The sequence below is a fragment of the Herpailurus yagouaroundi genome, unplaced genomic scaffold, assembly GCF_014898765.1.
Source record: "Herpailurus yagouaroundi ecotype Mexico unplaced genomic scaffold, PumYag 181, whole genome shotgun sequence".
In the NCBI taxonomy this organism is placed as follows: Eukaryota; Metazoa; Chordata; class Mammalia; order Carnivora; family Felidae; genus Herpailurus; species Herpailurus yagouaroundi.
The window spans coordinates 168,729-196,687 of record NW_024412412.1 but is presented as its reverse complement, the minus strand read 5'-3'; the positions used below and the strand labels follow the sequence as shown (position 1 = coordinate 196,687).

General features: G+C 46.5%; 1 protein-coding gene across 2 annotated transcripts in view; it reads left to right on the top strand.

The window, feature by feature from the left end:
- The window catches only part of TDRP (testis development related protein), a 40,685-nt gene extending 13,298 nt beyond the window's left edge, over positions 1-27,387 (top strand). For both annotated transcript variants that reach the window (XM_040489783.1, XM_040489784.1), the window contains 2 exons: positions 25,003-25,106; positions 26,265-27,387. In XM_040489783.1, the coding sequence (XP_040345717.1) occupies positions 25,003-25,106; positions 26,265-26,610 (450 nt within the window). In that variant the 3' untranslated portion in view covers positions 26,611-27,387. The remainder of the gene's footprint in view (positions 1-25,002; positions 25,107-26,264) is intronic.
- The last annotated feature ends 572 nt before the right edge of the window (positions 27,388-27,959 follow it).

Sequence of the window (27,959 nt, the reverse complement as noted above, 5' to 3'; positions counted from 1 at the left end):
GCAACCACCAGATAGTTCTTTGTATCTAGGAGTCTGTTTTTGTTTTGTTTGTTTGTTCTTTTTTTTTTTTTTTTTTAGATTCCACGTAGAGGTAAAATCATATGGTATTTGTTCTCTATCTGACTTATCTCAGTGTAATATGCTATAGTTCATCCATGTTGTTGGAACTGGTGAGATTTCATTCTTTTTTTTTTAAATAGCTGAATAATATTCCTGTGTATGTGTGTGTACATGCACGATATCTCCTTTATGTGTTCATCAATCAGTGGACACTTGGGCTGCTTCTGTAGCTTGACTATTGTAAGTAATGATGCAGTGAGGATACAGGTGCATGTGTCTTATTCTATTTATATTTAAGTAAACTTATTCACTCTTATTCATTATTAGGGATAGAAGTCAGGAACAAGCACAGGGAAGAGGTGCACGGGCAGGGTGTGTGTATGTTGCAGGGGCGGTGGGGGGCGGGGGTCCAGAGCTACCTTGCCCCCTGTGGACAGGCCGGCCTCCTAGCACAGTAATGTGGTCACCACCCTGGAGTCTCCCAGAGCCCTGTCATTTAGGAGATTTTATGGAGGTTCTGTTCCTGGGGCCTGATCAATTAAACCACTGGCCAATTTCCAGGGCTCTCCTACCCAGAGGTCAGGGGAAGGGAAGGGGGGGCTGCCAGTGCTGCAGGGGTTGGCTTTTCTGGTGGCCATTCCCACACCGGGGCTCCCTGGCCCCCTCTCCAGTCCTGCATCGGCATACAAAAGGCTGTAAATTCCCAGGAAGCTTTGTGCCAGGAAACTGGGCCAGAGCCCAAATATTTTTTAGCCTACCACACCCAATATCTGATGTGTTATAAATACGCATGGATTTCAAATTAGACATTTTATCAAGATAGGTAAGTGATTTCTTTAAGAACTTGGAAAGTGATAAAATCTCTGTATTTCTTTTTGTTTTTTCCTTCTTGCTTTTATGCTTAGAAAGGCATTTCCTTCCTTGAAATCAGGTTTCTTCCAGTTCCTTTATGGCTTCATTTAAAAGGAGTAAGTCTTTCACCTCTGTGGACTTTATTTTCCTGTCTGTTGTATAAATAAGGATTTAACTGCCCCCCCCCCCCCATACATTACCGGTTGTTTTAAATCCATTAAAAATTTGTTCTTTCACCCTCTTTTCATGCCACTTACTCTCTACTGAAACTGATGAGGTCTTTTGGGGGTGACAGTGGGGTCTGTGGAGTCCGGAGCCAATGGCCAAGAAAGAATTCTCGAAGATGTTTTTGGTGCAGAAAGTGATTTTATGGAAGCCCAGGGGCAGGACTATGGGCCGGAAGAGCCGCGCTGGGATCCTGAGGAGAGACTGGTTATATACCCTGGGGCTGGGAGAGGTGAGGTCCAGGGGAGGTTTCCAGTGAGACTTTCATATGCTAAAGACTCCCGGATACTGGAGGCCTGGCTGCAGTCAGGCTAAGGCTTTTCCCTCCAGCAAAGCATTAGCATTAGGTCCGGAGGGAGTCCCGGAGAAACTCTGCCCTGCCTGCCTCCAGTGTCTGTCAGTGGGCTGCAGGTTCTGAGGACATTTCCTTCTACCTGCCACTTCCTTCTGCCTTTGTTCCCACGTCACACTGAGTGAGAGTTCCTGTTTCTGCACGTCTTTGTCAGCACTTGGTGCTGTCAGAGTGTTTTGCATTTTGGCCGTTGTGACGGTTGTATACTGGTGTCTCGTTGCTGTCATCTCAGTTCCTTGATGACGTATGATACTTGATCTTTTCCTGCGTTCATTCACCATCTGTGTATCTTTAGTTAATGCTTAGTTTTTGTACTGAAATCAACGTACCACGTACCGTCTGCTTTTGATGAGCATAGACGGCTTCCCTAAGACCGGATGCCAGTTACAGCCGTGTTTGCTCACGGAAGTGGAGGACAGGGGCGCCTGGGTGGCTCAGTGGGTTAAGCATCTGCCTCGATTTCAGCTCAGGTCATGATCTCACGTTTCTTGGGATCAGGCTCTGTCAGGCTCTGTGCTGAGCGTGGAGCCTGCTTGGGATTCATCCTCTCTCTCTCTCTCTCTGTCTCTGTGTCTCCCTCTGCCCCTCTCCCCTGCTCATGCTTTCTCTTTCAAATAAATAAACAACAAAAAAAGTGGAAAACAGACCTGTTTTTGTATGACAAATAGGAATTCACCCCTTCGGTTTTAGTCTGTATATTTTCTTTGATGAGATGTTTGTGTAAGTCTTTTGGACCCATTTTTAAATTCGGTTTTCATTTTCTTACTGTTGAGTTTTAAGAATTCCTTATATATTTTGGACAGTGGTCCTTTATCAGGTTTGTCTTTTGCAAATATTTTGGGGTATGGATTTTCCTCTCATCCTCTTGAATTTTTATCTTTGTTCTTGTCTTCCACACCCCTGAGGGCCGTGCCCTCGTGCGGCACTGACAGGAGCTCACTGTGTCTGGGGGCCTTGGGGGAAAGCAGTGCACTTGGATCTGAGCCTTCAGAGGCCTGGATGACTTGGGACCTACAGCAGATCCCGTGCTCCGCCCCATTAGGCGATCACCCTACCAGACAAGTAGAGTAATGCAAGAAGAGAGGAGATTTCTAATGTCATTTGCCACTCCAGTAATGATTTTATAATCCTCATTTATTCAAGTCTTCTTTTTAATATAGTTTACGAAGGCAACACGTAACTTTTTTTTCTGAATATTTCTAATGTTTTTGTCCTTGTGAATGGTTTTTTTTCTATTGTCTTTAACTGTAATAAAGCAATTTTTTTTATATTTAGCCATTTCCTTAGGTCTAATGGCTCATTTGATGCTTTGCCATTTTCTTGTTCTCTAGTCTAAATAATAATAAATATAATTTCCTTTCCAGTAGTTTTAACTCGTTTCTCTTTTATGCCTTGTATTGATTAGAACTTACAGAACGTTACTGAGTAATTGTGCTGGAGAGCTGCTGTGTGTTCTTGCTGACTGTGGGCTTTGCCGGCTAGTTTGTTTTGATGGGACTTTAAACATGCTAATATACACAACATTTTATACTAGTTGTATTCAGAGAGACTTCATAGTATTACAGACACAATTTTGTTGTTGTTGTTGTTGTTGTTGTTGTTGTTTGTTGTTTTGCTGTCCCAGAGATCGATAAATGAGCATTTAAAAGTCCTAGCTCAGAAAGGTACTGGAAGTCAGTGTGAAGAAGGGAAGGGACTGTGATTAGCCAGAGGCCCTGCTGCCTGTCCCAGGCAATGTGGACTCAGGAGGCCCTCCTAACGTCCTGCTCTGGAGGCCCTGAAACCTGACCGAATCCCCGGTATTTATGATCTTCACTCAGAGTTAGTAGCTAAAGCATAATAAATTCTGAATTGTAAAACTCTTCCTTTTATAGCTTTTTCTTTTTGGGTTAATTCCTTCAAAGTTCAGTTCCTTCATCTTACCAAACGAGAAGCTTAATTTTAAGGGGCTTCTGGGTGGCGCACTCGGGAAGTGTCTGACTCTGGATCTCGACTCATGTCATGAGCTCACAGTTTGAGGGTTCAAGCCCCACGCTGAGCTCTGCATTGATGGTGTAGAGCCTGCTTGGGATTTGGTCTCCTGTCTGCCCCTCACCCGCTTGTGCTCTCTTTCTCTCTCTCCAAATAAATAAACTTAAAAAAAAATTTTTAAGGTAGCTCTTCCTCCTCAGGAACAAATACTATCCTGCCCATTGGTGTGAGCCCTGGAGGGAGAGGGGATCAGGCTATGAGGGCACATTACATTGGCTCACTTAGCATGTGTTCCCAGGTGCTGGTGGGGCCTCCTCTCGTAGAACTGGGAAGAGAACACTTACATTTCTCATTGTGTTTGGAGGCAGCCAGACTCCCTATGCCCGAGTCACCTGGGAAGGAATTGAACTTGGAACGGAGTTGACTGGGGAGGGAGGAGGAGAGGGCTTGAGGTTCTGTTTCGCTGATGTGGCCTGTCAGTCATGGGCTGGCTTGGTTCTTGGTGCTGCCGCACGTACAGGTGACATGTTATCCTGGAGTCAACAGGTTTCTCAGAGGCATCCTGATCTCTGGACTGGGATGGAGAAGTTTGATCTAGAGCAACACTGAGGACAGCACCCTCCAGTTCCTCTAGCGTGCTGGTTGTATGTGATTTACAGAGGCATTGAGGGTGGAGGTCTCCTATGGCTCCTGTGTGGTGGAGAGAAGCATGGAGGCCCGCCTCTCCTGCTGTCTTCGGTTTCTTGATAGTGTCCTTTGAGGCAGTTTTTAAAAATTAGCATGATGGGGCGCCTGGGTGGCGCAGTCGGTTAAGCGTCCGACTTCAGCCAGGTCACGATCTCGCGGTCCGTGAGTTCGAGCCCCGCGTCAGGCTCTAGGCTGATGGCTCAGAGCCTGGAGCCTCTTTCCGATTCTGTGTCTCCCTCTCTCTCTGCCCCTCCCCCATTCATGCTCTGTCTCTCTCTGTCCCAAAAATAAATAAACGTTGAAAAAAAAATTAAAAAAAAAAAAATTAGCATGAGCTCCAGTTTATCTCTTGTTTTCCTTTGTTGCTCATGGTCTTGATATCTTCGCTAAGAATCCTTTTCCAAATCCAACCTCATAAAGATTTAACCCCTGTGTTTTCTTTTAAGAGTTTTATAGTTTTAGTTCCTACATTTAGATCTTTGATCCATTTTGAATTAATATTTGTATATGGTGTGAGGTAAGGGTCCAATTTCATTTTTTTTGCTTGTGGCTATGTAGTATCCACAGCATCATTTGTTGAAAAAGACTATTCTTTTATTTCGTGGTCTTAGCTCCCTTCAAAAAAAACCAGTCGACCTTAGATGTATGGGTTCATTTCTGGATTCTCTTCCATTCATCTATTTATTTATTCATGTGCCAGTGCTGCACTGTCTTGATTACCATTGCTTTGTAGTGAGTTCTTTTCAAAAATATTTTTTTTATTTGAATGTCATTGACACATAATTATGTTAGTTTCAGGTGTATGACATTGTAGTTCAACTTCTTTATATATTATGCTGCACTCACCACAAGTGTATCTGCTCTCTGTCACCGTATAGCACTGTTACACCACCACTGACTCTATTCCCTCTGGTGTGTCTTTCATCCCCAGGACTTCCTCATCCTATACCTGGAAGCCTGTACCTCCCACTCCTCTTCATCCACTTTGCCTGTCACACTGTCCCTTTCCCTCTGGCAACTGTCAGTTTGTTCTTTGTGTGAGTGCTTCTACTTTTTTTTTTTTTTAAACATTGTTTTGACCATTTGGAATCTCTTGTGATTCCATATAAGTTTTAGAATAGCCTTATCATTTTCTACAAAGAAGTCAGGTAGGATTGTGATAAAGGATTGGATTGAACCTATAGCTCAGTTTGGGGACATTGCTATCATGACAATGTTATGTCTTGTGATCCATGAACATGGTATGATTTTCCATTTATTCAAATATTTTAAAACTTTATTTTAGTAATATTTTGTAGTTTTCAGGAAATAAATTTTCACCTTTTATAAAATTTATTTCTAAGTATTCCTTTTGATGTGTTTTTAAATGGGATGGTTTTCTTAATTTCTTTTTTTGATCATTGCTGGTATATAGGAACACAATTGATTTTTGTATACTGATCATGTGTTCTCTCAACTTGTTGAATTCTTTATTAGTTGTAATAGGTTTTTGGTGGATTCCTTATGATTTTCTATGTAAAAGATGATGTTATTGCAAAGAGAGCTAGTTGTACCTCTTCCTTTCCAACCTGGATGCTTTTTATTTTATTTTTTCCTGTTGCCATGTTGGCTCCTTCAACACAGTCTTAAATCAGAGCGGCACGATTGGCATCCTTGTTCGTTCTTGAGCTCAGGGGAAAAGCTTTTAATATTTAACTGTTTAGTATGATATTACCTGTGGGTTTTTCTTAGGTGCCTATTGTCAAATTGAGGAAGTCCTTTTTAAAAAAGAAAAATAACAAAGCAAACACTTAAAATTTATTGCTGCCATACTTAGAGACTACGGTGAGTTTTATTGTAATTATGTATGCAAATTGTTCTTAAACTTGAATGGACTACTTCCAATTTATGTGTTTAACATTAGATAGTAGGTCAGAATAACAGACTTTGTGCTAATAATACATTAAAATGGGTCTTAAAAACACTTAAAAATAATGTATTCTTAGACAATTTTTAAAATTTGTTTTTCTGAGAGAGAAAATGAGAGTGCGTGTGAGTAGAGGAGGGGCAGAGAGAGAGAATCCCAAGCAGGCTCCGCACTGTCAGCACAGAGCCCAGTACGGGTCTCAATCCCAGGAACTGCGAGATCTTGACCTGAGCTGAGATCAAGAGCTGCCCAGTCTTAAAATAATTTCTGATTAGAAAAGTTACATGTATTTTAGGTAGGGCATTTATATAAAATAAATACACACATATATAAGGAAAAAAGTAGAAATAGTCTATAGCCCTCTACCAGGGGAGAGCTGTTACTTGAATATTTTTATCATGAAAGGGTGTTGATTTTGTCCAATGTTTTTTCTTCTCTATTGAGATGATTATGTAATTTTTGTTATTTATTTTCATGAAATGATTTTATTGTATTATTGATTTTCAAATGTTGAACCAACCTTGCATTCCTGGGATAATTCCCACTGAGCTATGGTGCACAATGCTTTTTAATTTTTGCTGGATTTAGTTTGCTAGTATTCTGTTGATGATTTTTTTGTTTATATTTGTATGAGATACTGGTCTATTTCCTTTTCTTATGACGTATTTGTCTGGTTTTGGTATGAGGGTAATATTTCTGTTAGAAAATGAGTTAGGATGGGAATGCAAGCTGGTGCAGCCACTGTGGAAAACAGTGTGGAGGTTCCTCAAAAAACTAAAAATAGAACTACCCTACGACCCAGCAATTACACTACTAGGCATTTATCCAAGGGATACAGGTGTGCTGTTTCAAAGGGACACATGCACCCCCATGTTCAGAGCAGCACTATCAACAATAGCCAAAGTATGGAAAGAGCCTAAACGTCCATTGATGGATGAATGGATAAGGAAGATGTGGTAGATACATACAATGGAGTATTACTTGGCAATCAAAAAGAATGAAATCTTGCCATTTGCAACTATGTGGATGGAACTGGAGGGTATTATCTTAAGTGAAATTAGTCAGAGAAAGACAAAAATCACATGACTTCACTCATATGAGGACGTTAAGAGACAAAACAGATGAACATAAGGGAAGGGAAACAAAAATAATATAAAAACAGGGAGGGGGACAAAACAGAAGAGACTCCTAAATATGGAGAACAAACTGAGGGTTACTGGAGGGGTTGTGGGAGGGGGGATGGGCCAAATGGGTAAGGGCACTAAGGAATCTACTCCTGAAATCATTGTTGCACTAAATGCTAACTAATTTGGATGTAAATTTAAAAAACTAAAAAATAAAAGTAAAAGTAAAAAAAAAAAAAAAAAAAAGAAAATGAGTTAGGAAGTGTTTCTTCCTCTTACACACTTTGGAAGAATTTGTGAATAAGTGATATTTATTCTTTTAAGTGTTTGGTAGGATTCGGTGGTGAAGACATCTGAGCCTGTGCCTTTCTTTTAGGGTAGCTTCTGGATTATTGATTCAATTTGTCCGATTGTTTTAGAAGTCTATTCAGATTTTTTGTTTTCTTGAGTCCATTTTGGTAGTGTGTCTATGTAGGAATTTGATTTGTGTTATGTAATTTGTTGACATACAGTTGTTCAGAGTTCTTCTCATTTTTTAAGGTTTTTAAAAAAAAATATTCATTTTGAGAGAGCGCACAAGAGACTGTGAATGGGGGAGGGGTGGAGACAGAGAGGGAGAGAGAGAATCCTAAGCAGGCTCTGTGCTGTCAGCACAGAGCCTGACTCGGGGCTTGAACTCACAAACCCTGAGATCATGACCTGAGCTAAAATCAAGCCTCAACTTAACTGACTGAGCCCACCCAAGCATCCCTATTATCCTTATTTTTGTAAAGTCAATAATAATGGCTCCTCTTTCATTACTGATTCTAGTAATTTGAGTCTCCTCTCTTTTTCCTTTGGTCAGTCTAAAGATTTGTCAATTTTGTTGATCTTTTGAAAGAGCCAGCTTTTGTTTTTGTTAACTGTTATCTTCTCTCTGATTGGTTTCTGCTTTCATCTTTTTTATTTCTTTCCTTCTCCTTTGTGTTAGGTTATTCGTTTTTCCAGTGTTGAGGTGGAAGTTTAGATTATTGATTTGAAATCCTTGTTCTTTATATAGACATTTAAAGGTAAACATTTTCCTGTAAGCACTGCTTAACTGAATCCCATGAGTTTGGGTAGGTTGTGTCTTGTCTGTAATTTATTTCGAACTATTTTTGGTTTCCCTTTTCAGTCCCTGTTTGACTCGGTGGTTGTTTAGGAATGTGTTGTTTAATTTCCAGTATTTGTGAGTTTTTTTGCTGTTGATTTCTGATCTCATACCACTGTTGTCAGAGAACCTACTCAGAAGTAGTTCATCCTGTTAACAAATATAAGGAGGTTTGTTCTGGGTCTGGTGTACATTCCCTCCTGTACCCTGCTCTTTGCACACTTCAGAGTGTGCTCTGTTGTTGGAGTGTTTTTGTTGCTCCTGTGGCTTATTGTATGTGTAGGGGTGTTCATGTTTGATAGTGGCACAGCTTTCATTGTTGGCTTATCTCATTCTCCGTTTATTTCTGTCTGGTTTTGCTTCCTTTTTATTTTACTTTTAAAAAAATGTTTTATTTTATTTTTGAGAGAGACAGTGCAAGCAGGGGAGGGGCAGAGAGAGAGGGAGACACAGAATCTGAAGCAGGCTCCAGGCTCTGAGCTGTTAGCACAGAGCCCGACGTGAGGCTCAAACCCACAAACTGAGATCGTGACCTGAGCCAAAGTCAGAGGCTTAACTGACTGAGCCACCCAGGCGCCCCTATTTTTTTAAACTTTAAGTTTATTTATTTTGAGACACACACACACACACACACACACACACACACACACACACACACACACAAAGCAAGAATCCCAAGCAGGCTCTGCACTGTCAGCATACAGCCCGACACTAGGTTTGAACTCTTAAACCATGAGATCATGACCTGAGCCGAAATACATTCGGACGCCCAACTGACTTAGCTACCCAGGCGCCCCCGTTTTTCTTTTTGCATTTTGTTGTTAGTATGAGTCTGTATGTCTTTAATTGTCATATCCATTTGTCATTATGAAATTTCTCTTTATCTTTAGCAACTTTTGAAATTAAAAAAAATTTTTTTTCAACGTTTTTTATTTATTTTTGGGACAGAGAGAGACAGACCATGAACGGGGGAGGGGCAGAGAGAGAGGGAGACACAGAATCGGAAACAGGCTCCAGGCTCTGAGCCATCAGCCCAGAGCCTGACGCGGGGCTCGAACTCACGGACCGCGAGATCGTGACCTGGCTGAAGTCGGACCTGGCTGAAGTCGGACGCTTAACTGACTGCACCACCCAGGCGCCCCAACAACTTTTGAAATTTTAATGTTTATCTTATTCACTGATGGAACTGCTCCAGCTTTGTGTGTGTGTGTGTGTGTGGTTGCTTGTTTCTATGATCTCTCTTCCTTTTACTTTCAGTCTCCTGTATCTTTGAAGTTAGGGTATGTTTCCTGTAGGCCCCCTTTAGTAGGATCAGATTTTATAATTCAGTATGGCCGTCTCTGCCTTTGACTGATTATTTAATCCGCTTACATGTAATAGTATCACTGTGGTGGGGTTTACATCTGACATTTTACTTTTTGTTTTCTGTGTCCCAGGTTTTTTTGCTTCTCTATTTCTCTTCTGTTCCCTTTTGCGTTGTGTGTATTTTCTCACATAACGTTTTAGTTTATCGCTTACTGTCTGTAGTAATTAGTCCAGTACACTTTTCTTCCCACCCACTTCCTTTATGTCGTTACTGGCAAATACATTACACATGCATTATATTTGTAGATGTTGCGGGCCCAACATTGTATTATATACATATTGTATTATATACTTTTTTAAGTTAATTATAAGAAGGCAAAAAAGGAGGCCTTATACTGTGTTTTATATGAAATGACCTCATCTCCTTACCATGTTCTTTGTGTTCCCTGTGGATCTGCTCACTGTGTTACTTGCTTTTAGCCCAAGGGGCTTCCTGTAGTGCTTCTTGTAAGGCAGCACATTCTTTCAAACTTGTTTTTCTTTCAAACTTGTTTATCTAGGGAAGTCTTGATTTCATCTTTCTCTCTGAAAGATAGCTTTAATGGGTAAGGATTTTTGTTTGACAGCCGTTGTTTGCTGGTGCTTTGGATGTGATACTCCACGGCCTCCTCGCCTCTACTGTTGTCTTGGGAGAGTCAGCTTCCAGTCTTCCTAGGGCTTCCTTGGTAAGCGACTAATCATTTTCTCTTGTAGTTTTCAAGATTCTCTCCTTGTCTTTGTGTGGTGTAATAAAAAATGTGTGTGGTCCTTGCTCCTGATACCTAGCACAGAGGCTCTAAAATCCTTGAGATTTCCTGAATGTGAGGAGCGTTTGTTTTGCTAACACAATGACTGAAGATGAGGATTCGTCACTAGAAGGACCAGGCCTGTGACGAGAGGCTTGAGATTTCCAGAAGGGAGAAGACTGGACATTGAAATCTAGCTTCTGGCCAGTGATTTAGTCAGTCATGCCTGCAGCATGAAACTCCAATAAAAACTTTGCACACGAGACTTAGTGGAGCTTTGTGGCTGGTGAGCACACAGAGGTGCAGGGGGTGGGGGGTGAAGGGCGGGCCGGCTCTGGAGGAGGGCGCCGAGGCCCCGCACGGCCTCCCCCGCCTCCCCTGTGTGTCTCTTCATTCGGCTGTTGCCCGGCTGACACCTGTAGTCTTCGGTCTGGAGGTTTCCTTAGTTCTGTGAAGTTTTCTTTCAGTTCTGGTACCGGAACGGATCATGGGAGCCCTGCATTTATCTCTCTTCCATCCGAAGTGGGGGTGTCCCGGGACGCCTGCAGTCCGGCTGCGGGCAGGTCAGTCCTGCAGGACGGAGACCACTCCTGGTGCTTCACGTCGGGACGGTGTCCCGTGAACCGGCGGCGGCGGATGGATTTTGGTGTGTGTGTGTTTGCGGGTGTGTGTTCATTCCATTTGTACTTCGTTAAGCTTTCCGGACATACTGGTTTTTGGTTTTCAGTGAAGCCAGGTGACGTTCTGTCGACTCTCCCTTCTCCTGGCGCTTTTGGTTGGGCGTGTGCCGCTGCCTCGTTTTACTTCGTTCTCGTTGTCCCTGGTTGTGGGCTTCGTAGTCGATCTGTGCTGATCCTTCTTTGGGTTGGGGGGGGGGGGGGTCTTTAGTCTCCAAATTAAGACCTGCTGAAACCCGCCAGTAAGTTTTTGTTTCATTTGTTGTACTTCCTGGTCTTCATGGTCACGTCTGTGTCTTTACTGATGTTTTCTCGTGGGGCAGCGTTGCCGTCATACCTTTATTTATTCTTTGACGTTGTTTCCCTCAGTCCTGTTAGAACATATTGATAACGGCTGCTTTGTAGTACTTCTGTTGTTGTTAAATCCAACATCTGGGTGCTCTCACACCCAGCTTTTGTGTAAATTGGGGTGTGTGTGTGTGTGTGTGTGTGTGGTTGGTCATGCATTCTTTTTTTTTTGGCTGCTTCAAAATTATTTTTGGAAAGCAGACTTTTTTAAAACTTTTATCTATGTATCTGTTTTTTTATTACTCAGAGATCTCTATTGATTAAGGGATTTTCTTTATATTGTACCATTTGTTTAAAAAAAAGAGTGGCATTCCGTACAATTAACCTCCACACTCAAAACGTGGTTTCTGAGAGAAATGCCAATTGTCATGTCCTTGAAATTGATTTTAAAAGTTAAGAATTCAGCTTTCTAATTGTAATTGGTATCCCTTCCAAGTGATATCCAACAGCCTGGTTTAACAAAAACCCCACGTAAACAAAGTCTAAATAGAAGAGGGGGGGAATGAAATATGATCATTGTCTTGGGGGTGCACACACAGGTCAGAAGACACGTGATGATAAATGATTCCTGTTTGATTGTTCTCATTACTTTTAAGAAGAGAGCATGGAAATAAAACCTTTATTTTCAGTTATTACCCACCAAGAAATAAGACAAGGTTAGGTCCAGTTTTAGCTCTTGACACAAGGTGAACTAGGAGGCAAATTTACATCCGTCAGGTACAACTAATGGACCAACTTTTTCAAGTTCAGACGGCCTTGAAATCTTGCAGCCCATGGGATATCGCTCTGTTCTAGCCTACGGGGTATCTAGAAAGCCAGCAATGGCTGATGCTGAGCAGAGCTTGTGAATTGTTTTTAATAGGAGGTCAGCCCCTTTGGATAGAAAGTCTTTTTCTTCCAGAGCTGCTCTCCAAGTCCCGCTCCCCCCCACCCCTGCCGCCGGCTGGTTACTGAAGCCGACGAGTGCCGACCACAGGTGCGCGTGGATCCCCACGCAGCAGTCATGTGTCTGGTGCCTGCTGGATGGGAGGGCACCTGTGCCCAGGAGGCCACACCAGGCCGCTCCGTGCCACAGACAGGCGTGCGTGCTGTTCGGTGTGAGATCGCCGAAGCCCTCCACGTGCTCTGATTAACACGTTTGTTTCCATCAGGCGCTCAAGACTCCATGCAGTTACGGTTTGTGTAGACTGAACGTTAACTCGTCATTTAGGAAGCTTAATTTTCATTTCCACGAAGTACTTTGTTAGGCGGCTGGGTGTGGGAAGTACAAATGCCCTCTTCCCTGCTCCAGATTCTCCTTGCTCTAAATAAGTAGTTACCACTGTCAGTTTACCGTTTGGTTTTCAAACAGATATTGTGAAGGACATAAGGTAGAAATTTCTAGGGATGGGAAATGATTAAAAATGCCACTTAAAATCAGTTCTGAGTGAGTTTATTATTATTAACTTTGGGTTGCAGAATGTGCCCAAGCAAAGAACACAAGCTCGCTTGTCCGAGTGGCTGTCTCGCCGCCGTCCTCGCTGGCTTTTGGCACATTGATTGGTCTGAAATGTAAATGCTGGCGTGTGAAGACGTGGGTTGACTGAGGGGGTGTATGCTGGCCACACTCACAGGAATTGACAGGTCGCGTGCGGCTTACCCACCTCTTCCTGACAGTCTGTGGGTATTAAGTGCAGAGGTTTTATGGTGCTGGACTGAGTGTGCTGGTCCGGAGTCTCCGCAGTGCCCCCGACTTCCCTTCTCTGAGCATCTTGTAAACTTGATCCTCACACTCACTTGGTAAACAAATTGATTAGGGACACTGCCTTCTGTCACTGTTTCCTGGCCTCAGGACTCTTAATGAGCACGTCACTGCTGCGTTCCAAGGTTAAACGAGACAAAGAAGACTAAAGAGAGAAAGGAACACGTTGTTACCCCAAATGCAGCGTCTCCGCTTTTCAGAGAAACCTGAGGAGCCCCTGTGGGCGCTGCCCCATCAGCGGAGCCATCCCCTCCTGGCAGGGATCACAACTGGGTCACAACCCGGGGCAGAACAGGAGAGCTATTTAAATGACAGCAGCTCAGCCGGCACCGAGATCCTTTGTTCTTCTACCCCCGTGGATACAGTGAACTTGCAGAGCTGACCTGAGGTGGCGAGGCCGAGACCCAGGTCTCCCAGGCAGCTCCCAGGTCACCATCTCTGGACGCCATGTGTCCAGAGACTGGCTTTTCCTTTGTTGTGCCCATTTTTCTACTTGGCTGTTTTTAGTTTTATAAAATTCATGTTGAAGGCTGGATTTTTTAAAGTTTTTAGCTTAATTCCGGTGTAGTTAACACACAGTGTAATATTAGTTCCAGGTGTGCAATACAGTGACCTTGCACGTCCACACCACAGCCGGTGCCCTCACCACAAGTGTATCCTTTGTCCCCAACACCTGCCTCCCTCCCCCCGCCCCCCTCCCCTCTGGTGACCACCCGTGCGTTCTCTGGAGTTAAGAGTCTCTTTTTTGGTTTGTCTCTCTCTCTTTCTCCTTTGCTGGTTTGTTTCCCAAATTCCACATCTGAGTGAAATCATAAGTTGTCTTTCTCTCGCTGATTTCTTTCACTTAGGCATTATCCTCTTCAGCTCCATCCACATCGTTGTTAATTCTTTTTAATGGCCGAGTGACATTCTAGTGTGTGTGTGTGCATGTGTGTGTCATCAGGCGATGGACACTTGGGCTGCTTCCATAGTTTTTCTGTTGTAGGTCATGCTGCTGTAAACATCCAGGTGCATGTATCCCTTTGAATTAGCATTTTTGCATTCTTTGGGCAAGAACCTAGTGCAGTTGCTGAATATCAGGTAGCTCTATTTTTAACTTTTTGAGGACCCTCAGTATTGTGGCTGCAGCAGGTTGCATTCCTACCAACAGTGCAAGAGGGTTCTTTTCTCTCCACATCCTCGCTAACACTGGTTTCCTGTGTTGCTAATTTATTAGCCATTCTGACAGGTGTGAGGTGATCTCTCATTGTAGTTTTGATTTGCATTTCCCTGATGATGAGTGATGTCAAGCATCTTTTCATGTGTCTGTTGGCTGTCTGTACCTCATCTTTGGAAAATTCTCTATTCGTGTCTTCTTATATTTTAATTGCTTTTTTGGATATCAAGTTTGAGAAGTTCTTTTTTTGTATGTATGTATGTATGTATGTATGTATGTATGTATTTATTGAGAGCGAGCGAGTGAGCAAGCTGAGGAGGGGCAGAGACAGAGAGAGGGAGAGAGAAATCCCAAGCAGGCTCTGTACTGTCAGCACAGGGCCTGATGCAGGGCTCAAACTCACTAACAGTGAGATAATGACCTGAGCCGACATCAAGACCTGGACACTTGACCGGCTGAGCCACCCAGGCGCCCTTGATAAATTTTTTATGTAGGCTGGGTACTAACTCCTTTTTGGCTATATCATTTGCAAAGTTGCCTTTAGTTTTGTTGTTACCTTCACTGTGCAAAAGCTTTTTATTTTGATATAGTCCCGGTAGTTTACTTTTGCTTTTGTTTCCCTTGCCTACAGAGACGTGTCTCGTAAAGTTACTGTGGCCGTTGTCAAAGAGGTAGCTGCCTGTGTTCTTGTCTAGGATTTTGATAGTTTCCTGCCTCATATTTAGGACTTTCATTGATTTTGAATTTATTTTTGTGTATGGTGTTAAGAAAGTGGTCCAGTTCTTCCTTCATTCTTCTGCATGCCACCCTCCAGTTTTCCTAGCACCATTGGTTGAAGAGACCGTCTTTTTTTCCATCAAATTCTTTCCTGCTTTGTCGAAGATGAGTTGGCCATATAGTTGTGGGTCCATTTCTGGGTTTTCTATTCTGTTGTATTGATATACTTCCTATTTCTGTGCCAGTACCATACTGTTTCTATCACTATAGCTTTGTAATATAACTCGAAGTTGAATGGTGATGCCTCCAGCTTTACTTTTCTTTTTCAAGATTTCTTCGGCTATTTGGGGTCTTTTGTGGTTCCATACAAATTTTAGGATTGTTTGTTCTAGCTCTGTGAAGAATGCTGTTGGTATTTTGATAGGGATTGCATTAATTCTGTAGATTGTTTTGGGTAGTATTGACATTTTAACAACATTTGTCCTTCCTATCCATGAGCATGGGATGTCCTTGCATTTCTTTGTGTCTTCTTCAGTTTCTTTTATCAGTGTTTTATAGTTTCCAGAGTACAGATCTTTTACCTCTTTGGTTAGGTTTATTTCTGGGTATCTTATTATTTTTGGTGCATTTGTAAGTGGAATTACTTTCCTAATGTATGTTTTTGCTGCCTTATTATTGGTACCTAGAAATGCAACAGATTTCTTTATGTTGATTTTGTATCCTGCCACTTTCCTGAATTTATTTTTATCAGTTGTAGCCATTTTTTGGTGGAGTCTTTCAGATTTTCTCCATAGAGTATCCTGTCATCTGCAAATAGTGAAAGTTTACTTCTTCCTTGTCAATCTGGATGCCTGTTATTTTTCTCTGTTGTCTGAGTGCCAGGCTGGGAGAGGTCACTGGATGTTATTATATATGCCAACCGTTCCTAGTGTTTTTCTTGTTTTTTATTTTTCCAGTTAAAAAAGACCTATAAAGTTACAAGTAAAAGAAGCAGTTCCCAACTCGTTCTCTCTCCACCATAATTTTTGCTCTTCAGAATTTATCACTTTTAATGTTTTAAGCTATCCCTCAAGACACCGGATTCCGCGCTTCCGAGTGCAGTGCTCACTCTGCAGTATATGGGCTAGGAGTTCTGTAGAGAGTGCATGCTGTGTGTGTGAACGGTCCCCTCCTTGTTCGGCCGATTTAGAGCGGAGCACTTGCAGGACGAGCTCCTCCGCAGCATGAGAGACGCTTTCCCCGGTCGGAGAGTGGCTCTTCTTTCTTGTTGCGGTTTTTTGCTTTCACATGTCACCTGTGGCACAAAATTCTAGACGCAGTGATTGTCCCTTGGAACGTCTCCCTCCGGCCTCCACTGCTGCCCAGAGGCGTGCTGAAAACATGGGCTCTTGCCACGCTCCTGGAACCGGTCTTTCTCAGCAGGTGTAAACGTGCGTGCTGTCCTTTGTCCCCACGTGTGTGCGTGTGGGCTTGAGAAGAGGTTTGGTTCTGTGCCGGGGGCACTGCTGCGGCTGGCGTTCCCCACCATCGTCTTGTGTTTCCTCGTGAAACTCGCATCTGGACGCAACAGCGTTTACATTCGTTTTGTCCTAAACCTTTCTCTCTTGCGTGTGGCTCTTCTCCCATTTGACTCCGTATCTCTTCAGTAATGTCTGGTCTCCTTTTCACGTCCTCGTCTGCATTTTGATTTGCCCTGCCTGCCCACCCGCCCCAACCCCTGCCCTGTCTTCCCTGCTTTCCTGGGGAGCTGCTGCGTTTACCTAAGGACCAGGAGGACAGGCCACGTGGAGGGCTCTGCCTGTCTTTCACTTCCTGGGCCGCCTGGGTGTCGCTGTGTGGGGGGCACCGTGTGCCTCTTTCCTGCCCCTTCCCACAGGTGGGCGGGGCTGAGAGGGGTTGCTGCCATGGGAGCCTGTGCCAGTCTGCTTATCTGGCAGGAGTTCAGATGTGATACAAGGTGGACTACTTCCTCTTCTGTGCAGCTAGGATGGGGTCAGGTCATAACCCCCAGAGAGAACTGAGAAAACAGTGACTCAGTTACTTGCTGCCTTTGTGGCTCAGAGGAGGAACACCGGCTCACCAGGCCTTAGGACGGCCGCTCAAGACACATACATTTTTGGTGGATTATACGTTCACTAGTGCTATAGGCTGTGTCTGTGTCCCCCTCGATTTCATTCGGTGAAACCTAAGCCCCAAGGTGACAGTCCAGAAGGGGGGCTCTGTGAGGAGAGGAGGTCGTGAGGGTGCAGCCTCCGTGATGGGGTTAGGGTCCTTACAGAGGAGACCCCACGGCACTCCTGGCCCTTCCTCCTCCACACTGGGACACAGGGAAGACACTGTCTGTGCACCAGGAGGAGGTGGACCCTCACCTGACCCCAGATCTGCCCGTCCGGCCTCCAGCACTGGGAGGATTAAGTGTTGGGTGAGCCGCTCCGTCTGTGGTCTGTTACAACTGCCCAAACTAAGACACTCAAAGGGTGAACAAGGAGTCTCTTTTTAATTTGCCAGCCAACCAGTTCTTTCCTTGCTGTGCTGTTGGCATAGAAGATACACGTCTAAAAGACAGGTGTAAACATATAAAAACTTTAATACCCCATGCAGGGATGGCTCCATCAGGACACGTACGTGAACACGTACACGTAACTGTATAAAGACCAGACATGGCTGCACCTGCACGTACAGGGGCACCACCCGGTAGGGAGTGGGGACTGTTGGCATTCTGCCTTTGTGATTCGTGTGCACATGTTGCTGGCAGTGTCGTGGTCGCGCCCGTGGGCCCTTCTAGCTGGGTGCAGACGCACCCTGCTGTCTCACTGAGCCCTCTGCTGACGGGCATTGGGTTTGGACCCTGTTTGGGACTACAGAGTGTGTTTTCTTGTTCACTGGCCTCGTCCACACAAAGATCCGCTTTCCTCTGAATCCCAGGCTTCCCTTCCACCCATGTGAATGGTTCAGAGCTGGTGTGGATGCTCGGGGTCTGTGAAAGAAGAGACGTGCACACACGTCTAAGGGTCCCGAGTTCCTGTGTGTGTCCCATCCGTGGGCACGGCCACGGGACTGTGCACCTCAGAGTGAGTGGCCGCGTGTGGCTCCTGCGCCCTGTGGTTACGAGTGCCTTTGACCCGCAGGCCCCCAGGGAGCACCTGTGCAGGACACGGTCGCTTACTGTGCTGGTCTCGGGGCCGTGTGTGCCACTCACGCTTCACCCCAGCCTGACCGAGGGCCGTCAGCGGGCGCCCCTGGGGTCTCAGAAGGCCGGCTCTCCAGCAGGGCGGCCTGTGGCCCCTTGTTTCGGGCGGAGGGCCGGCCCATGTCACTCTTACCCACCTCAAGGACCCCGGTTAGCCACACGCCCTCAGTGGAGGGAGGGATGCTTGTCGCCATTGCCTTTGCATCTGCGTGTACCCAAGATGTCTCTGTCATCCGGTCCTCCAGGTGGGACAGTGGGGACAAGCAGGGCTTGGGAACCAGGCTGCCCCTGTCGGCTTCACACTGGGTCAGTGCCTCCCTCTGCCAGGAAGGCCAGGTCTCTGACTCCCGCTGGTGTGGAGAGAAGCTCGGAGGCTGCGCCGGGGAGGCAGACCACGTCCCTCTAAGGTATTTTCAGCGTGCGCTTCCTGTGGGCTGCTGAGTGTCCCGGTCAGAATTGTCCCTGTGGCCCGACAGCTCTACAGAGCCGGGGATATGGATTCACAGTTTGACCTAGAGGCCTGAACTGGGTGGTGAAAGCATTTTCTCCGGGATTACCAGTGTGTCAGTAACCTCTGGGTGTGTAAACATAAGATTATTGTGAGTTCTCGAGTTTAGAATGGTCTAGAAAAAGTCTCTGAAAATGACATCATAATTGGAACCCTTGGCCTGGCTGTGGCTCTCCGTGTTCCTTGAGACACGGCAGCCCGTGCCCATTCCCGCGTGGGCCGCTCGTAGCTTGGGAGCGAGGCTGTGGAGCAGGTGTCGTCTCCACGGCTTTCAGGCAGAGTCAGCACACGCTGGCTGATGCTGATGCCAAGGAGAGGCCCTGGGGGGGTTCCCGTGGCCCTGCCGCCAACACACACGCCGTCACCTCCCTTCCCTGGGTGCAGAGTGCGACCCGGGAGCCCCGCGTGCGATCCGCCGTGGCTGGGAACGTGGTTCTCCGGTTCTTCTGCGTCGACACCAGAAGATGCGTTTAGCGTGCGAGCGATTCTGGGCATCAGAGCACTCGTGGGTTCATGTACGTAAGTCACTCGCACCAGGTCACACACCGCACACCTGGTGACTTACACACTGACCTTGAACTCTCACCATATAATTACTGACAACAGCGATCTCCTAATACAATATTGGCATACCTGACCCAACGATTTTTAACTCTCTCCCCTAAAAATCCCCTGTGAACTCAAATACCTTGAAAAAGTACACACATTTAGTTGCTTTTATTTAAGTATTGGCATTACGCAGGACATGGACGGAACCAGTGCCCACAGATTACGTGGCACGTGTGGGACTTAACCAGTGTGTTGTGTCGTATTCTTCTTTGGGGTCCCTGCATTAGTTCCTGTTTTTCAGAGGTATTTTGGTATAATATTCCCTTTGTCCTCTCCAATGAAATGGTGTGGCTCATCCGTCACCATTCAGGGCTTTGGTTTTTTTTTTTTTTTTTTTTTTTTTTAGGTTTATTTATTTTGAGAGAGTGTTTGCACATCGAGCAGGGGAGGGACAGAGACAGAGAGAGAGAAAATCCCAAGCAGGCTCTGCACTGTCAGCACAGACCCTGACTCGGGGCTTCATGCCATGAACTGTGAGATAATGACCTGAGCTGAGATCAAGAGTCAGACGCTTAGCTGACTGAACCCCCCAGACGCCCCCATCACCATTCAGTGTTGGTGTAGTTTTTCCTGTTGTGGTAAAATCTGTGTATTGGTACATTTTGGACCAAGAGTTGCAGCAGGCCCCTGGGGACAGTAGCCGCTGCTTTCTCAGTACCGTGAACAGGTGCTTCTGGGGTTGCTCATGATGCCAGGAATTAAAGAGTTTGCCCTTGCTTCCTTGGGGTGAACTAAAGCACTTCAGCCTAGCATTTTATTGCCTGGGGAGCAACCGAAGACAATGCAGATGACTCTCTATTTGGTTTTCAAGTAATTTGGGGACATCTTGTTGGAGATAATGAAGTGTGAGACTGAAGTTTGAAGGATGGCATGGATGAGGGTCTGTATCCTGATCCAAGGAGGTGAAGTTCGCAGGTTCCCTTGTTTCATCTCTCATTTTATGGACGTGTCGCTGCAGACCGCACTGCTGAGCACCAGACGCGCAGCACGGCGGCTGGAATTCTGGGCACAGCGACATCGTGTCATCTACATGAGAAGGAAAGATGTTTTTTCTTTTCATAGAACTTTTAGGATGTATCACAGACTCGGCCGTGTCCCCATGTCGTACGTTGCACCTCAGTACTTCCTTATCTTCTAGCTGGGAGTTTGTACCACTTGATCCCTTCCTCCAATTCCACACCCCCTCACTGTGCCTCCAGTATCCACAAATCTGTTCGCTTTTTTCTTGAGTTTGTTTTTAAGATGCCATTAACAAGTGAGATCCCAGTATTTGTGTTTCTCTGATTTCTCCGTTGGTACAATCCCTTCGAGGTCCATCCACGTTGTCACAAACAGCGGGACTTCCTTCTTGTTTTATGGCTGAATGCTATTCCCTTGTGTGTGTACTACGTTTCCTTCACGCGTCAGTGGAAACTCAGGCTATTTCCTTATCTTGGCTCTTGTGAATAATGCTCGTGCTGCTCTGAAAACGGGGTGCGGGTGCCCCTTCAGTGTCGGTTTTGCCTCCTTGGAGTGAAATGCTGGATCACATGGTACTTCCATTTTCAGTCGTTTGAGAAACCTCTACACAGTTTTCCACAGTGGCTGCACCCAGGTACCTTCCCACCAGTGGTTTCTCCCCATCCTCACCAGCACCTGCAGTTTCTAGTTTTTGAGTTCGGACATTGTGACAGAAGTGCCTCGTATCTCCCTGGTGAGGGGTGACGTGGGGCACCTTAGTGTGTACGTGGCCTTGGAAAGGTTCCTATTCAGATCTTTTCCCCATTTTAAAATAGGATTATTGTTTTGTTGTTATTAAGGTAGAGTTCTTTATATATTTTGGATATTACCACCTTATCAGCTATATGGTTTGCACATTTTTTCCTTATTCTGCAGGCTGGGGTGTTTGTTTGTTTGTTTTTTCATTTTGCTGGTCATTTGTCCTGTGCAGACTCTGGTTTGGTCCCAGTTGTGTAGTCTTGCTTTCATTGCTTGTGCCTTCCTTAGGTGTCACACTCAAAAGGCGTCACCACGACCCATGTCAAGGGGCTTTGTCCTGTTCTCTTCTAGGACTTCCATGATTTTCCAGTCTCTTTTTCTTTCCTTCAAAAATTTTTTAAATGTTTATTTTTGAGAGAGACACACACACAGCGTGAGCAGGGGAAGGGCACAGAGAGAGGGAGACACAGAATCTGAAGCAGGCTCCAGGCTCTGAGCTGTCAGCACAGAGCCTGACACGGGGCTCGAACCCATGAACCGTGATCATGAGCTGAGCTGAAGTTGGATGCTCAACCAGCTGGACCACCCAGGCGCCCCGTATGGTTTTCCAGTCTTAAATTTAAGTCTTTAATGCATTTCTAGCTAATTTTTGTGAGTGCTACAAGACAGTGGGCCAGTTTTCCCGAAAACTTTTACTGAGGAAGCTTGTCTTTTCTACACTGAATGTTAATGGCTCTCATTAGGTACTGGGTGACTGTGTATAAGGGTGTATTTCTGGGCTGCTCGTTCTGTTCCCTGTGTGTCCTTGTGTCTTTGCCAGTGCCATGGGGTTTTATTAGGCCAGCTTCGTAATCCAGGAGCGTGGGGCTTCCCACTTTTTCTTTCTTAGTGGTTTGGCTATCTGGGGTCTTTTGTGGTTCTGTACACACTTTTAGGATTGTTTGTCAAAAAAAAAAAATACCATTGGAATCGTTCAGGGATCACACTGAGTGTGTAGTCAGCTTTGGGAAGTATGGAGATTTGGGCAGTATCGCTGGAGTCCGTGAACAGAGGATACTCTCTCTCTCTTTCTGTCCTCTTCACTTTTCTTTCGCCAGTGTCTTGTAGTTTTAGAGTAGTGTAGAGCTCTTGTAGTGTAGAGCTCTTTCACCGGTTGATTAAATTTATTGTTAAGTAGTTTATTGTTTTTGATGCTGTTGTAAAGGGGAGCATTTTATTTCCTTTTTAGAAAATTCACTGTTAACATAAAGAAAGGTTACTGAATTCTGAATGTTCATTTGCACGCTGCAGATGCACTGAAGTCGTGGATTAGACCTGACAGTGGTTTGCTGGAGTCTGTGGGGTTTTCTGTATATAAAATCATGTATTCTGCAAACAGAGACAGTTTCACATAATCCTTTCCAGTTCTGATGCCCCTTCCTCCTTTTCCTTGTCCAGTTGCCCTAGCTAGGACATCCATTGCTAGGTTGAACAGGGGTGAGCATCCTTGTTTCGTTTTTGATCTGAGAGAAGCTTTCAGCCTTTCACCAGAGTGCGATGTTAGCTGTGGGCTTGTCATTTATTACCTTTACTCAGTTGCTCTGTTCCTTCTATACCGAATTTGTTGAGTTTTTAATCATGAGTGGGTGTTGCATTTTGTTAAATACTTTTTTTTGCATCTACTGAGGTAAGATTGTTTCCTTTGATTCTTTCATCTGTGAAGGACTGTGTTTATCAACTTGCATATTTGAACCATTCTCACATCCCAGGGATAAATCTCACTTGACCTCGGCGAGGGATTCTTACAACGTGCTGTGAAGTTGGGTCTGCTAGTATTTTATTGAGAATTTTTGCATCTATATTCATCAGGGGTACTGGCCCTTTTTTTTTTTTTTTTTTTTTTTTGGCTTGAAGTGTCCTTTTCTGGCTTTGCTGTTAGGATAATGCGGGCCTTCCTTGTAAATGAGTTTGGGAGTGTTCCCTCCTCTTTTAGCTTTTGGAACAGTTTGAGAAGGATTAGTGTTAATTCTTTTAAAGTGTTCGGTAGAGTCACCAGTGAAGCCCACTGGTCCGGGGCTTTTCTTCCTTGGGAGACTTTTGATTACGGATTCAGTCTCCTTCGTAGTAATAGTTTGTGCAGATTTTCTATTTCTTCCTACTTCAGTCTTGGTAGGTTGTATGTTTCTAAGAATTTATCCATTTTTTCGAGGTCATTTAGTTTGCTGGCGTATGTTGTTCATAGCTTCTTACCATCCTGTGGTCATGAGCTATCAGCTGTCATGTCTTCTGTCTTTTACGTAAAATTTTGTTCACGTGGCTCCTGTTTTCCTTGGTGAGTCTAGCTAAAGATTTGTCGGTTTTATGTTCTGTATTTCGCTTATTTCTCCTCTAATCTTTACCGTTTCCTTCATTCCGCCAGCTTTGGGCTCAGTTTGTTATTCCTTTTCTAGCACCTTGAGACACAGTGTTAGGTGGTTTACTCGCAGGCTTTCTTGTTTCTGTACGAGCTTCCTCTTAGCACAGCTTTTGCTACATCCCCCGGGTTTCTGTATGTTGTTTTCCATTTTTGTTTGTCTCAAGATTTTTGTTTCCATTTCTCCTTTGATCCGTTGGCTGTTCAGAAGAATGGTTTTTAATTTCCAGGTGTTCCTGAGTTTCTCGCTTTCCTCCTTTAACGATGTCTAGTTTTCTACCACTGTGGTCAGAGCTCAGTCTGTGGCATGGGCGTCAGGCCCACAGAGCCGTGCCCGGCCGGCCGTGGCTGCACACAGTTCCACCTGCCCCACCAAGTCACACGGGCACTCACTGCCGGCTCCTCTGCTTTGTGGGTCTATTGCCATCTATCATCTGTCCCTGTAGTTCCATGTGACTTCTGCCTCTTCCAGTGTCACCTGTCCGTAGAGACCCCCATCCTCACTGCCTGAACCCAGGTCTTCAACAGATCTGTGAACTAACAAGGATTTGATGTCCCACAGAATGAGCCCACGAACTCTGACCTTCCTGGTAAAAGAAGCTTTTGGCTTCTGGGGAGGGTGAGGAACGGCCAGGGCACACAGTAGAAAGACTGAAAAGTTACAAATGGAAATTTATTAACGTGAAGTTGATACAGAGTCGACAGGGAAGCTGAGAACAAAGAGGACCCCGGGGCTGGACAGCACTGCTGCTGGCTCACGTCCCCCCTGCCTGGTGACCGCAGCACGGGAGGACGTAGCCGTCTCCCCAGCTCATCTGCACACTCTGAAAAGGCCTCCTCATCGAGAACAGTTCTCCCATGGGGCGGCCCCGACCAGCTCGCACCCACATTTACACTCAGGATTGGGCTGGACCCTCTCGGGGCTGCTGGGCCATCGGGTCACCCAGCAGGTTCGTTAACGAGCCATTTTCTCTGTTCTCAGATACCGTCGGAAGCCGTGGCCATCATGCAGCCTCTTGGTCCAGTGTCCACAGTCACTTTATGTTACATATGTAACATGTCAAAGTATCCGAAAGCTAGGTCTGCCCCCTAGGAGTCCCCCTCTGTTCCCCTCCACTCACAAACAAGAGAAATCCAGGCCCAGCTCGGTGAGTTCATGCACAAGGCACCTGCTCAGGGGACCTGCCTTTTCCTCCATTCCTTATTAACACAGACCTTTGAGTCTGAGGTGCCAGGCATTGACTGAGACACATCTGGACTGGGACAGACTCAGTAAAGTGACCTCCTCTCCAACCCCCTCCCCGCCCACCCCAGCCTGGTATGGCTGTCCCAACATAGGACTGTTGGCCAGCCTGTTCCGGCGCGTGGGGGAGTGACCCTGGCGGCCTGGACGTGCTGGTGGCGGGTGCCATGTGTGTGACCTCTGTGGTCACCTACAGCCAGGGGGAACTGCCCGTGTGCAGACACGGCGGAGGAAGGCAGGCCATGCTGGTTTCTTTTCTAACTTCAAGCTCCATGGTTACGGTTTATTTACTACCTCAGATTTTCTCTTTTTCTAACCTCTTACTAGGTTCAGGGAGCAAGTTTCCGAGGCTGGAAGGAAGTGACTTCTCTGTTTAATAAAGACGATGAACAGCACCTGCTTGAAAGATGTAAATCCCCCAAGTCCAAAGGGTAAGTGTCCGTGGGTTCAAGTGCTATGGTCTCCAGGGAGGCAGGTGCCGCGGGTGACGTTACCTCAAAACTGTGGTCCGTCCCTCCGACTCGCGGGCAGATAGGAGGGTTTCCTTCCCCGGGGAGTAGACAGAAGTGGGTTGTACTAGTTTTGACACTCAGGAGACAAAACGAGTAAAATGTTTTTCTGGGAGAAGGTCACAAGGGTGGCTAGAAGGACCTTTTGAGAGGTTATGGAAAAGTGGAAGAAGGCGTTTCCTCAGACGAGCTCTTGCACTCAGAATTGTAAGTGGAACGCGTTAGCCTTCCAGGGCCTGTAGCCGTGCTGGAGATATTCTAGCTTTAAAAAATCAAGGGAAAAAAGTTAAAAATGCAAAGGACTGGTGAACTGTAAAAGATTTTGGAAAATTGAATATATTTAAACTGACACATTGACGTTTACTGTACCTGAAATTCTAAAAAGTGTATTTAAACACGAAAATACCAAATTCAGCGACAGCTGAGTGGTATTGCCAACGGCACGTCTGATTGTGAGGGGAGTTTCTGCGAGCCGGACCGCAGGCCAGGTGCTCGGTTGAGGCCCGAGGACGCCTGGGCGGCACCCTGGCTGTGACCTCTCCGCACGCTCCTGTGGCTGGACTGTGTGCACGGGCCCCTCGGTCCAGTCCGGCTGTGGGACCAGCCCGCAACGCACACATCCTGGTGCTCCGCGCCGCCCCCCCCCCCCCCCCCCCCCCGCCGCAGCGTCCCATCTTTATGGGGCATGGTTTCCACGAGTTCCCCACTCAGCGCTTCAGCCAAGCCTGCTAAGTGTGATAAGCCTTCTGAAGACCGATTTGATGAGAGGAATGTCCATCCCTGTGTTTCTGAATTTGACCCCGCGTTTCTTGTTGCACTCAAAACACTCGAGTGTCTCCCTGGGAGCCAGCTCTCTGCCTGTGTGCCGCCTGGCATGTCTTCTTAAAATACGGCCTTTGGTTTCTCTGACGTGTAGGGACTAAGTTTTCTTTTCTGACTTTCAAGTTTGACACTGCAGGTTTGTGTTCCCCTACTAAATGATTTAAAGTTTTCACCAAAGAATGTTCTGTGTATACAGCAGACCCTGCTTGAGGCCCTGAGGGCCGCGGCCACCGACACTTGCCCTCTTGTCTCCCGCAGAGCTAACTTACGGTTGAGGGAAGAGCTGAAGACAGAGAAGAAATCGGGATTTTGGGACAATTTGGGTTTAAAACAGAACATACAGTCGAAGAAGCCAGATGAGATCGAAGGCTGGGAGCCTCCCCGACTTGCTCTGGAGGACGTGAGCGCTGGGCCGGGCGACCCCGCGAGCGGCCGCCCGTCCGGGCCGGGCTGGGAGGAGGGCGCTGGCGGCTGCAGCAAATACACCAGCCTGGCCAGCTCGGGGAACAGCTCGCGCTGGAGCCTCCGGTCGGCCGGGAAGCTGGTTGGCATCCGACGGCAGAGCCGAGGCCACCTGACCGACGACTGGGAGGAGCTGGAGTGACCTGCGGGCACGCCGCCCCCCAGAGGGGCCCGCGCAGCCCCTCTGGTGGCGTGCGGGCTCTCGTCTGCTGATTCCCGGCGTGTCCGTTTGCGTCGGGGCGTCCGGGCCTTGCGTGTGGACGGCGGGGGCTCTCCTCTGCGTGCCCACATTTGGACTGTCCCCCTCCGCGGGCTTGGCGGGGGCCCCCAGAGGGTGCGTGTGCGTCCGAGGCGGCCCCACGACAGCCCCCACAGCTTGGCGTCCGGCCGCGGAGCCGCCTCGCGCGGTCTTCATCATGTCCCCCGCCCCCCGCATGTGGCATCCGTGCGCCTCTGTGACTCTCGAGACCGTAGCAGCCGCGCCGTCCTCCCGTCAGCAGGAGTCCGTCATCCGGGCACCAGACCCGTCTTCCCGAGGTCACGTTCAGTTGCATTTAACCCGGTTAACCCAGCAAGTTGAACTTCTCATTTTAGATACCGGGAAAGCAGAGGCTACGTTTGGTCAAGCGTGAAATGCCACCACGTGCACACGTCTTTGTCTTGTGCCCTGGGAGGAGGGGGTCTCGTGTGCGTGCTGGGTGGTGGCTGTGGTCTCGACCCGCGTGCGTGCTGGCTGGTGACCAAGCGTGCCTGTCACTGGTCCTGAACTTCATGGCTTGATCTTCACATTCTCTGATTGCAGGTTAAGGAACCATAAAGTGTGGATCCGTTCAGCCACTGAGTTTAGACACTCTTGTGTTTGGCAAATCCCGACTTGCTGATGGAGTTTAAACTGTATAAAACACTGCAAGTGCCTCTCTGTGATGTCCAGGTGTTGGGTGTTCGAAGGGAGGCCACACAGATCTCCACAGCAGGTGGCACTCCAGTCTGTCTTAGGTAACATGGTTTGAAAGAAAAGGCATAGGGGTTTTTTGGGTTAAAAACAAAAACCTCCAGTTACACTGTGCATACCTCTCGTGAAAAACACTGTCCTCCTCCGTGCTGCTCATTTAACCTTCTTGGGGGTCACAGCGCGGGCCTGATGGCAGGACTCCCAAGGGGGAACAGTGTCCGTCTGTCCTCTGTCCATGTAGCTGTCTTTCTCCCGTCTTGTGCTAACTGAACAAGGAGCTTACCTGACCAAGTCTGGAAAGGGGGGCACGTTTTAGTGGTGTTTAGTCCAGTTCGTGTTAGAACCTTGAAATGCCGGGGGTTTCGCGTTGCAGGGAAAGCCTCGTTTCCTCAGGTAAATGGGTCGGTAGCTAGGCCGCCACCCCGCGTCCCCTCCAGCTATGCCCACGGTGGCGGGTTTATGCAAGGATTCTGCAGCGGGAGCCAGAGGCCCGGGGAAATAAACACTGTCCGAGGCTCTGCGAAGCTGCCTCGTTTGGG